We start from the raw sequence: 13108 nt of genomic DNA on the forward strand, positions 1-13108 counted from the left end.
CTGACTTCCTATTAATGCATCTTCGCTTCATCCTATATTTATAAAAAAAAAAGAATCATTTGCGCCGATTTTCTCTTTTTTTTTCCCTAATTTTGATTGTAAATCACATGAGAAATAGCTTTCTTGATTCTTTGGATCCCTCGAAAAGCAAGAAATATAGTTGCGTTCAGATTTCATTTAAAGACTATTAAGGTTTTGCAGTATTTTAATATATCCACCGCAATTCGGTCGTAGAAAAAAGTGGTTTTAAAGATGATAATAAAGAAAATAAGTGAAGCCCATAATCTTTTTCTTTTTTTTAATGTCCATAAGTTAGATTAGGGTTCTTCACAGACCCATGGTTTGTGTGTAATTTTTCCGCGCGCATCACTTAATATTTAGAAGTCAAATAGATTTCAATAAATCCATATTTGAGCATAATCGGTCTATTAACGAATAAAGTTCTCTTAATTATGAATTTTTTTTATTCACAACACTCACACCTAAAATCTTAATTAAAAGAAATAAGCATTAAACTATTTGAATCATTTAATGCTGGTAAATTTAGTGTAAGTTTAGTTATAAGCCTTCTAGAACCTTTGGTTTAGTTTAATTTGTTTAGTTAGCCAGAAAAGGAGAGAGAGGGATGCAATAAAGTATTAAGTTCGACCTACCGACCAATAATTAATCGGATAGCCAATAATTTTAATTTTTAAATTCGCAAACCACGTGTACGCTGGAATCTGATAAAAGGAAAAAATGTTCCATAGATCTATATAATAATGTATATTTTATGTTTATATTCCCACCTACACATACCAACTCTTTTCTTTTCACCAATGCAACAGCTGATTGTGTGGGATTAAAGCTGTTAACGATTGAGTGTTGATTTAGGCAGTGGAATTGACCAGCTTGTATTTTGATACAAAACTATAGATACGGTTTTCTTTTTTCTTTTTTTAACTTGAACGGTCCGCATCTTATTGAAAATGGTACATCATCGAATCTTTGAATGGACAGAAGAGCACGGCGTATATATATGCCAAATGACTCTTTACGAGTATTACATGCTATTTCCCCATGTATGATCTCTATGTTGTCAGATTCTTCTAATTTAGACACGAGACCAACTTTGAACCCAACTTCTCTTCTCATATGTATTTAGTCTTCATTCACAGATCAGTATAAACTTTTGGATCATATCTACGTGATCGTAATATATGCAGGATATGGAATTTTGGGATGTGTTTGATTGTAGAAAGAATAAGGGGGTGGGGGAGAGAGAGAGGGGAGGACATGTGAGATGTTTGGGGGGTAGGTAGCCGAATCTCATGAGGAAATAATAAAAGAAGTTGGGCTGGGGTTGGGGAGGGATAAGAAAGAAAAAGGATGGAAGAAAGAAACAGTTTGGTTAGTTAAAGGTTTGGTGGTGATGTGTTGTTTGGTTCTCATCTCATCTCATGTCTGTCAGAATATTGAATTTGAAATTGAAAGATAGAGAGAAAAAGAGTGTTGTGTAATAGCAAATATCATCGGCTGTTAATCATTAAATTATTTATATTTTTTTATTAATTATTAGGATATATTTAAATTTATATTTTATTATATTAAATTCATAAATCTTTTCTTAAAAAAAAAAAGGCCGGAGAGAGAAAAACAAGAGAAAGTGATATATATGGAGGGGCGTTGGTCTAATGTCATGTGCAATTACAGAGGGGTCTGGTGTGGTATGGGATTCCCACATTAATGGGAATTTTGGAATTTCTCTTCAGCCAACCAAACCAGACAATTGATCAGAGATATCCCTTTTCCTATTCCAAGGATAAAGTCTCGCAACATGGAATACCAAAAAACATCCATATCACTAATCCTTCACCTCACCACCAGCTCTTCTTGCTGTTGCTAGCTAAGCTTCGCCTCCAATATATATTCTATCTCAACTCCTCGGCGAAACCGATAAGTTTAATCCGAGAAAGTGATGGAATCTGTTAATATGATATCTTAGAACATCCAGATTTCAGTTATAGGTTTCAATAGCCGTATCTTTAGTTTGTTTTCGACTTTAGCTCTATACTGAATCATATATGATCGTGAAACTCGACTTGCATGTAGTCCTAACTTTTAAATCGCTAAAAAGATCAATGTGACTTATGAGACCATACTCTTCTATGTAGTTCGTCCATGGGAACCCTATCGACTCTATATATAATATATATGCTAACCTTCTATTAAAGCATGAAAAATAGTTCTTTTTTTTCACAAAGCATGAAAAATAGTTAAAACCGCCCAACCACACACATCATATTAGTCAGATTTGCAAGCTCCCACATGGGATTCATCGACTATTCCGTGCGGGTAAAACCGACACATATCTTATTATATATATGGATTTTGGCCGGTTTGCCTTCATCGACACGGAGGGTACGATGCACACATATAGTGTGGTTCGACTTCAAACCGGGGAGGAGAAGAGCTCACATGCATATATATTCTTCATACTTATTCTTTTGTATTTCATTCATGTTCCTTTAAAGTGCATACGAAGATACTTCAATGAGAAGATTATAAAAGAATTTTGTGGTCAAAGAGAAGATGTAAAGATAAAGAATACAGGTCAGTTTCATGTTCATGTACACAATCCATGATTTCCAGCTAGGTAATAATCTGAAAGAATATAATACACGCACACATATATATACATATACATATACTAAATTTAACAATAATGGAGGAACTGAGCTCAAAGGTATTATATATTTTAGTGCCTCCAACCATATGAGTTTCATTTAATGACATAATAAACTTAAGAGTGCTACTTGAGCCAGCTTATAATTAACTTTCGTATGCCTTTTTCAACTGCACACACACACACACATATATATATGTCTATTAATATGAGTGTGTGTAATTGTATGTATATGCTGCCTGAGCCTGCTACAGTTGTTAATTTATTGTCCATGTTGCAGTTGAATTGCAAACTCACACTTTCCAGAATTGGGAACTTATATTCCCATTTCAACTCGTCCCACCTTCTTTATGAAAAAGAGCATTTAAGTGTGAAGCTAGGTTTGGGACCTTGAGAGCCACAAACTTACTTAAGAATAGCCAATCAGATCGGAGATATATATTTCGATCAGATTGGAGATATATGTTTCGGTTGGATTACTCAAACTTAAGCTTGTGTTTGGTTTTCAAGTTAGATTATGATCCAACTTAACTTGATTTGTGTAATGATTGCAAGTGTTGACAAAATATATGAATGTGTAAAATTATATATATATATGTATGAATATATAGCTGTAAAAGTAGATGTATAATTTATTATTAAAAAATTGATTATAAAAATAATTAGAAAAATTATGAGTGAAAAATTATTATTAACTGAAGAAAAAAATAAAACATTAATAATTGCATTGTTAAATTTGAGGAACTATAGAGGTGAGTTGGGTAGAGTAAAATTTTTATTTAAAAACCAAACAAAGCCTACCAAGACATAAACGAAAATCAATTAATTTTGCTCCATAATTAGTTTGGTTTTCCAATATGTGTTCACAGGGACAAATCTAGGATTTTGATTAGGGGCCGAACTCTTTGAGGGGTGCGTACAATAATAATGTTTCCAACTTAGGGGGGCAAACATAAGGATTTTCATTAAAAAAAAGTCATAATAAGTAAATTTCCTTACAACGTCAAAATTTTAGGTGGGTGATTGTCCCGCTCAGCTCTCCCTCCATCGATCCATGTGTGTTTTGTACGGTTGATACTATTCTAGATCGGTGTCCCCAACCAACTAACACTCGAGCACTAAGATACTGACCAAGATTATCCGAACTAAAACTTATGATTGTTATCCTCGGGATATCTTAGGGCCATGGTAGCTTCAAGTTGTGGGTCAAGATCACCTTTAGTTAATCAATGGCTGACAAATTAAATGTAGCGCGGGATTTCTGGGGTCACATGGCAGAACTTCATACACTCAAAGTGCGAAAACTTCTCACACTTGAAGAATAAGGTTTCACACTAGTGCAAAAAGCTTGGGCAAAACATTGTCCTTCTTGTGCGAAAATTGTCAAGAACGGATTGAGGGCAAAAGCTTGATTTTGTATGCACTGTAACAAACGATATATACAATATTTTCTAGGAGAAAATAAATGGAAAGTTATCCTAGAATATTACAGCATAGCTATGTATGGTACATGTATCAATTACATATCGTACATAATTGTGAAGAAAATACTTCCCTCAAGTGGGAGAATGAGGATTCCAAATTCCCAACTTGCCGAGAAGAAAATGGAAACGATCACGTCCAAGTGCTTCGTGAAAATATTAGTTGGTTGCAACCGCATGAAAAAGTGGGAAGTGGCAATAGCTCCAAAACGTATATGAAGTTGGATTGGATGCGATGTGAAGAGCGGCCTGATTATCACAGAAAATGGTCTTATGACCAAAATGTTGAATGCTCAAACAATGAAAGAGGCTTTGGAGCCACAAAAGTTCACTGATAGTAGTATTAATGGCGCGATATTCAACCTCAATAGATAATTTGGAAACCGTAGTTTCCTTCTTGGTCTTCTAGGAGATAGGATTGGCACTTAAGGTCAATTGAATGGGGAACGACAAGTCGTGGGGCAGCTTGCCCGATCAGCAGCACAACATGCTGCTAACTGTAGAGAAGTGGGCCGTTGAAAAATGCCATGTCCTGGAGATTGCTTGACATATCGGAGAACACGCATTACCGCGTCCTAATGACCTTATCAAGGATCTTGTAAAAATTGTGAAAGTATGTGAAAGGGATAATAGAGCCAAGGTCTGGTATTGTCAAATACAACAATCAATCAACTAGGCACGATACTGTATCGGATTAGGAATAGGATCACCACTATCCTGAGAGAGATTATGTTGTTGCTCCATAGGAAAATAAGCAGGTACGGAACCAAGCATACCTGATTCAGTGAGAATATCCAATGTATAGCTCCTCTAGCTCTAGAAAAGATCGGAATCGATCGAACAACTTCAATGCCCAAAAAATATGATAGAGGTTCGATATCCTTGATGCAAAAGCACTGGTGAAAGGTAGCGCTTAAAGCGGTCACAGCGATCGGAGCCATTACTCACGAGAATCATATCATCCATAGAGACTAGGACAATAACAAATGCACCCGCACTGGTGAAGGTATATAAGGACTGATTTGCCTCTAACTGCTGGAAACCATAATGGAATAAAGAAGTGGCAAACTTAGAATACCAGTTGCAAGAAGCTTGACAATAACCATAAAGGGATTTTTGGAAACGACAAACTTGATCAAAACGAGATGAATGAAAACCTGGAGGTAGCGACATGTATACCTCCTCATCCAAGTCTCCATGAAGAAAAGCATTGTCGACGTCGAGTTGATGAATAGCCCAGCCCTTCACAACCACAATAGTCAACAAGGAACAAACAGTGATCAAATTTGCAACTGGAGCAAAATTCTTATGGAAATCCACACCTTCTACCAGTGTAAAACATTTTGCCACAAGACAAGCCTTGTAGCGCTCCACACTACCATCTGCTCGTCGTTTAATCTTGCAGACCCACTTACAGGCAACGGATCGCTTACCAGGAGGCAAGGACTCAATTGTCCAAGTCCTATTATCTTCCAAAGCTCGAATCTCTTCCTGCATAGCCAAATGCCACTAAGGATCTCAGGGAGCCTGTGAATAAGTCCTGGGCTCGAATTCTGGGTTAACCGCAGCCAGCAAAGACATGTGTGTAGCATCGATATCTGAACAAGTGAGGTATTGCTCTATAGGATGGAATAAACCTGAGGAGAATGATGGAGTGGGTCGTGGAGGAGGGGTGTCGAAGCATTGAGCTGTTTGGGAAACAAAACCATTTAACCAACCGGGTACTCGTGTATTGCGCTTAGCCTTGGTATGAGCAATGCTGGTATTAGTCCTTATATAAGAACAATATTTCATACCAGAGAAATCCTTCTATAATGAATGAAAGAGCAATTTGAAATTTTTTACACTTTAGTTCAAAAGTTTCATACAAAGAATATTTCTCAACTCGGTATGAAACAGTTTTTTTTTTATCTCAAAAGGAAAAATATTATTTAGCTAAACCCATCCGAGATGGAACTGTTCATATACACAAGTTTGGGAGTAGACATCCCCAAAACATTAGCTAAGTCGGTGACCTGTGTAGGAGGGGAATCATGGAGAGTAAGATCACTACAAAAGTCTCTAGCAGGACGAGAAAAAAGTTCGCCACTTTGTTAGCTTCTCGATAGATGCGGCAAGCTCCGAATCTCGAAAATCCTCGATTGATTTTCCTGGAATCCAAAACTAATATGATCAGAACAAGAACCCCACACGAGATCAAATGCCACTTTCGTATCCAACTCTACAAGTGGAAATTGAATGCTCATATCACGCGCCATAGTAAACCCATCATGGAAGCCCCAAAGTTTTGCGATGACACTATTAGTAACTCCAAGAGGTTTAGGAAAACCCCTAATCCAATTCCCAAGAGTTCCACGAAGAACATCACTGGCACCCACTCAGCCCGAACAACCAACCATTGAGCCGTCAGTATTCAGTTTAGTCTACCGCTCGGGCGGTGAAGTCCAACGAATAGGAACTGCTTGTTCGATAGTAGGATTAGACATCGGAGCAGCTGCCTGGAATTCTGCTGCTTTACCAAGATATATGTGAGATAGGGTCTTAAAAACTTTAACCTTGTTAAAAATAACAGCATTGCGCTGCCTCCATAGCAACCATAAAGCATGAGGGAAAATGATATTCCATGGAATATTTAATGAATGCGCCTCATAAGCCTAACAATTAGTTCGTATCCATTCATGGGTTAGTAACCAAAAAGTGGCCAGCTTAGAATTAGGACACCCTAACTTGCTCTAAAAATCTTTTGCAACAGAGCGCTCATGGAGAATATGGATAAGGGTTTCCTTTGTTTGGGAGCAGAGCTGACAAACAGGGGAAATATTCATGCCCCGATTATAAAGATGATCTGCAGAAGGGACCTTGTCGTGACAGCATAGCTATAAGAAATTAAGAACACTGGGGTGATATTTAACCTTCCATACCCATGCCCAAGTCTTCGTATCCTCTTTAGGATCGCGACCACAAGCCAAGTCATAAGCAAATTTAGTAGTGAATTGACCATTCATCGATAAATTCCAGAACAATTTATCTTGTCCCTCCTCTTGCATGCTCCTAAGCACATTAGGCATATGTTCTTGGATACTCTCAAGAAGTTCCATAGATAGCTTGTCTAGATCCCAGGAGCCATCATCTTTAAGAATAGCAGACATTACAAGTCTTTCCTCAACTTCCAAAAGAGGGCCTGATATAACATGACGAATGGGTCTAGAACCAACCCATGAGTCCCGCCATACGCTAATATTACTTCCTCTCCTCGCTGCCCATTTAGAGCCGATGGAACAAAGTCGGGTCCTTGCTGTTAGAGCAAACCGATTTAAGCTAGTGCCCTTAGCAATAGACCTAGGCCCCATGATATAGCAACTTCTAAGAATGCGGACCCAAGGTTTGTTATCATCCCTTGTTCGCCAAGCAAATCCTCCCAAAATGGCCAAATTTCAACCTCAGCACAAGAAATCCCCAGACCCCCTTCATTTTTGGTTGAGTTATAGTATTCCAACCAACAAGATGAAGTCTACGACGAGACTCCGAAGAGCCCCACAGGAAATTTCTGTTCAATTTATCCAAAGCATCACAGATTTTTTGAGGCAAGAGTGTGCATTGCATAATGTGAGAAGGGATAGACGATAAAGTAGAATTAATAAGAACAACCCTCACCTGCCATCAAGAGAAGATTACTCGGTATTAAATATTGTTCTTCTTATACAAAACTTTTCTCACTAGAAGAAAAATATTTTGCATGACCTTTTTTTTTTGTATGAAATGTCATTCTTCTAGTAATAAACTTTCCGTATAAGAAAAGCAACATTTCGCACTAGCAATTTCTCTTGTATAAAGCTTTTTGTTTAGTATGGAAGTGCAAAATGTGTAAAAGCTCTACCGAACTTATAAACTATTGGATCTATCTCCAATCCAAAAACTCAAGCTAATAAGTTATGGAATCCAATCTCACATATACCCATGATTTTCTCATTCATAGTGGGATAATTCTCTCAACAAAATGTTGTTCTTAGAAATTCCGAATTTACTGACCGGCAGAAGCTCCATGTCCTTCCCAAACTTCGTCCCATGCAGGTAAAGAGAATAAAATCCACTCAAGATGGGATCAGGTGGCCTGGGCTTTTGGGCCCATCCAAGTTATACATCTAAGAAGGCCCAAGCTGTCTGATAGGCCCAAAATGCCAAAGCCCACTACTTACGTATTAATTTCCAGCATGTATTTGTATTTCCGGTAAGCTCAATATCTATCCTAAGTTCCTAACCATAGTCGAACGAATTATAGTACTTTATAAAAATGCCACGATACCCCTTTTCAAACTCGACTCTGCCCACATTTCATACTGCCCATGCCGTTTCGATCAAGTCACTCTACGAGAGCCAGCAATTCATATTGTTGAAAGGAGTCGACTTTCTTCCGATCAAGTGCCCACGATTCATGCTGCCCATGCGGAGCCAAACCCGATCAAACGAAGTTGTTCGAACCCAGCCATATGTTTATGTTATACAATAAACAATTCCAATGTACAAAACATTTAGCTCCTACCAATGTTTTCATGGTTTGTTTCCTAAACAGACGGTGGAAAGAAAGAATATTTGACAATTGACTCTACGTAGACTCTCAATCAATGGCCCAAAGAATGGAAAAATCGTTTCCTTTTTCATCTGGTCGGCCCTCACCAATAAATATTACAATAATGAATCAAGTGTTTTTAATATCTTATTTCTGGACCTAATTATTCCATCTGTTCCATTCAACATTAAAATAATCGAAATCTTAATTCCTGAGTAATAATGAAACTATGAGAGACAACCCACGGATAATAACGCACATATACACTGTAATTAATTATTAATTATTAATTAGAAACCATTAATTTGGTCCCCAAAAAAAAACCTCCCCCCTTTTGTCGTCGTCGTCGTCCTCCGTTTATCTTTGATGTAATGTAACCCTGAATCAGTGGACAGGCCATCGGCAGAAAACCCCATAAAAACTCTCCAAAAACCCTAAAATCCCTCGCTCGGTTGTCGTATATATATAATCAGAATTTCCATTTTCATAGCGCCAAAAAACTCCAAACTTTCCACCGTTCTCATCATCTTTTTCTTCTCGCCAAACCCTAGGGACACCCCTTCGAACTCCATAGCAGAAACTCTTCTTTCTTCTGTACGTACCCAGTGACCCTTTTCTCCTCTGCTTCGTCTTCGTCTCTGTTGGGCTTCAAGGGAAGGGATTTTAAGAGTTTCAGAGACACTGAGATGCAAAGAAGGGATGCAGAAGCTGCTGAGCCGAAGCCCATCTGGCCCCCTCCTCTGCACCGCTTGTAAACCCTCTCTGTCCCTTGGCTTCCTCAGCCCTAAAAACCCCAAAAGCCCTACCTCGAAGTTCCTCTCTCCTGGCCCGAAGGGCCCACCCTCTAGCTACGCAATGCCCTCAGCCGCCGCGGCCCTCCACGGCGGCGGCTCGGCTCTGGCCGCCGCCTCCGTCGCCAAGAAGCCCAAGCCGCCGACAATGAGCAGCAGAGTCTGCCTCTGCTCCGTACCGCCCAAGAACCCCTCGAGGAACGCTTGGGCGGTGTTCAGGGAAGAGAACAGCGGGTTTCGAGTCGCCTGGCTCCGGACGGGGTCTGACGGGTTCGGGTCCTTGGCTGCTGCGGCTGCATCCGAGGGTTCCCAGAGCTCTGCCAAGGAATTAGTGAGTGATGGGGGCGTCGAGAGTGGAACAGAAGTCGAGAAGAGTGTTTCAGACTCGGAGGAAAAGCCGGTGAGAGTTCACAGCAGGAGGAGCAGAGAGTCATCCATTTTGGCGGGTAACCCGGACTTGCTGGCTATTCCCGGTGTCGGCCCGAGGAACCTGAGGAAATTGGTGGAGAAGGGGATTGCTGGAGTTGCTGAGCTTAAGCAGCTCTACAGAGACAAGGTATGGGACATTGCTGTATTCTCTGCTTCTATATGTTTCAGTTCTGTCACTATTCCTGGTTTCTTTCTGTTTTTGGATTAAATTTTGTCTGCCATTTCGTAGTGGTTGCTGCTGCGTTTTACCCGGTTCGGAATCGCAAAGCCTGGTCCTTAATTCGAGTTATGCAGTGGTATTCATGTATGGATTCTGTTCGATGTGGCGTAATCGCTTAAAATATTTGTAAAATCTGGACTTTATTAACCTCGAAAGACGATTGTTTAAATAAAAAGGGAAGTAGTGCGATGATACTTGGTTTATGGTGAAGGCTTTTTCTCCACAACTTTCTGCAACCCGCGACTTCGCCGAGAAAGGGACGGCTCTACTTTCTGGGCCTCTGTAAATCAGGGGTTACACTGTTGTCGGTGTACATACAGCTTTAGTGTGAAATGTGTGTTGCTTAATATTTTCATCTTGAGGATATCAAACCAGTATTACTAAGCTCTACTGACCGCAGTTCGGTGTAATAATCAATGCATCCCCCGAGTTTATTGACATGATGCAGCCATCTTAACCGAGTAGCTCCGTTGTACCCTGCAGTTTTTTGGGAAGTCTAGTGAGAAGATGGTGGAATACTTGCAAAGTTCTGTTGGAATCATTCACAAGAACCATGCTGAAAGTATTACGACCTATATCAAAGAGAGTGTAGAGGAGGAGCTGAAGGACTCCGACTTGGATGGAAAGTCAGCCCCTAAGAAACGGCTGACTTTCTGTGTAGAGGGTAATATCAGCGTGGGTAAGACCACTTTCCTTCAGAGGATTGCCAATGAGACCCTCGAGCTTCGCGACCTTGTGGAGGTGGTTCCTGAACCCATCAGCAAGTGGCAGGACATTGGGCCTGATCATTTCAATATATTGGATGCTTTCTATGCCGAGCCACACAGATATGCATATACTTTCCAGAATTATGTGTTTGTTACGAGGGTTATGCAGGAGAGGGAGTCCTCGGGTGGACTGAAGCCACTTCGACTGATGGAGAGAAGTGTTTTCAGCGATCGCATGGTGAGCATCTGATCATAGACTTTTTACTCATTCTGTCATTTTTTCTTGATTGAGGTTGTCATTTGGTCTTTTTCATTCTACAGAATCCTTTTGACTGAACTTATCATGGACTTTGTTTTATAGAAACAAACTTCAAACAACACACTTCTGGATCTTTTACTTAATAGTGTTTGAGACAAGTAGCGCTAGTGTATCAGTAATAAATCTCAGCTTCATCGTTGTAAGTACACCTCAATTTGGCAACATCTGAGAACCAGTGCAACCGTTTTCTAGACAAAGACCCCACTACCCATTGTAAATCTTAAGAACATTATTTCACATAAATACTAAAATAGTTGGAAAATAATGACAAATACTATCTCAAGCTAGTTCATTTTAATCTAACAAGTTTACTCATTTCCCTAAAATTTCTGAAGGTATTTGTAAGAGCTGTTCATGAGGCTAAGTGGATGAACGAGATGGAAATCAGCATCTATGACTCGTGGTTCGACCCGGTCGTTTCATGCTTGCCTGGTCTCATTCCCGACGGCTTCATCTACCTCAGGGCGAGTCCTGATACTTGCCACAAGAGAATGAAGCTACGCAAGAGAACAGAGGAAGGGGGAGTCAGCCTCGAGTATCTCAGGGACTTGCACGAGAAGCATGAGAGCTGGCTTTTCCCATTTGAGAGCGGGAATCATGGGGTATTAGCTGTGAGTAAGCCACCCTTGCTCACTGACAACTGCTTACCTCCCAATATAAGGGACCGAGTCTTCTATCTGGAGGGTGATCACATGCATTCAAGTATCCAGAAGGTATTTAATCTTGATCTGCCTCTGTGGCTGATCTGATTTTCGTTCTTAATACCCCATCACTTTTAGCTGAGGTCTGATTGGCTTGGATGCGAGCAGGTTCCTGCATTGGTGCTCGACTGTGAGCCAAACATTGATTTCAGCAGAGACATTGACGCTAAGAGGCAGTAAGTTCCGAGCTTCTGTGAACTCAAAATTTCACTAATCCATCTTGTGAGAGTTTATTTTTTGGTTGCACGCATGAGCTATCCCTAGTTTGTTTGCTTTTATCGGAGTACAAAATAACAATTCATCTGATGAAAGCTGATATGAGTTCAAACTTTATGAGTTACTGACAATTCAATCGGTTCTTTTATGCAGGTATGCAAGCCAAGTGGCACAGTTTTTCGAGTTTGTGAAGAAAAGGAAAGAAGAAGAACCATCCACCAATGCCGCCGGCACAGGAGGCAGCCAAGGCCAGCAACAGATATTGCTTTCCCCAAAAGGAGGATTGTGGATGCCCGATGGGCAGCCATTCCCGGAATCGGCCCTTGGGTCCTTGGATTTTCGGAAGTTGTCCCTCATGAGTGGGTAATATCAGGGATGGTGGTGGGGTGGGATCGAAATCCGAAGCTGCTTTGGTTTTCCTTTTCCTTTACCATGATTTTCTTAGTCTTAACTGCATGCATGCCGAAAGCCCGTTTTGTCATTCCAGTTGTGTCCCTTTTTGTAATGGTGGAATGGTAGAACGTGGCTGGCTGCGTCTGCCTTTTTTAAGTGTCCCATTGTAAAGAAAATGTGTCTTCTGATCGTTCCAAGGCGGTAGGAAAAGTGTTACATTACCTGTTAATTAGCAAGCAGTAGGTGGATACTTAGATCTGTTGAATTCGCTTCGTTAAAGGTCATTGTATCTTGAGTGGTTTTCTTTCTTCGCATGCCGATAATTTGTATTAACATATGTTTGCCTTTTTAGTCTAGGGTCAGTTCATTGTAATGTCGAGCTCCATGCGGTAGTCCGGTCATTGGAAAGATCGGCGATCAATGTGGCTTTTCAAGGCCGTCCTGCGTTATGTGCCATATCGTTGGGTCAGATTGTCGGATCAGCTTTTTGATTTGGGCTTAGCGAGTGAGAAACGGTTCAGCATCCAGCAAAAAGTCTGGTCCATTTAACAGATTGGGCGACGGAGAAGTAGTGTCTCGTATCGGTGGGCTTAAGCCGGTGATCGGCGGTTGAATACCG

The 13108-nt window shown here is 40.2% G+C and overlaps 1 protein-coding gene across 1 annotated transcript; it reads left to right on the forward strand.

Annotated features, from left to right (window-relative positions):
* The first annotated feature begins 9082 nt into the window (after nucleotides 1-9082).
* On the forward strand, nucleotides 9083-12840 carry LOC116206305. The gene is made up of 5 exons (XM_031539136.1): nucleotides 9083-10060; nucleotides 10637-11098; nucleotides 11515-11892; nucleotides 11989-12056; nucleotides 12250-12840. Exons 1-5 carry the CDS (start codon nucleotides 9413-9415, stop codon nucleotides 12461-12463), a joined length of 1770 nt encoding a protein of 589 aa, XP_031394996.1. The 5' UTR covers nucleotides 9083-9412; the 3' UTR covers nucleotides 12464-12840.
* Nucleotides 12841-13108: the final 268 nt, after the last annotated feature.

Source organism: Punica granatum, chromosome 4 (genome assembly GCF_007655135.1).
Source record: "Punica granatum isolate Tunisia-2019 chromosome 4, ASM765513v2, whole genome shotgun sequence".
In the NCBI taxonomy this organism is placed as follows: Eukaryota; Viridiplantae; Streptophyta; class Magnoliopsida; order Myrtales; family Lythraceae; genus Punica; species Punica granatum.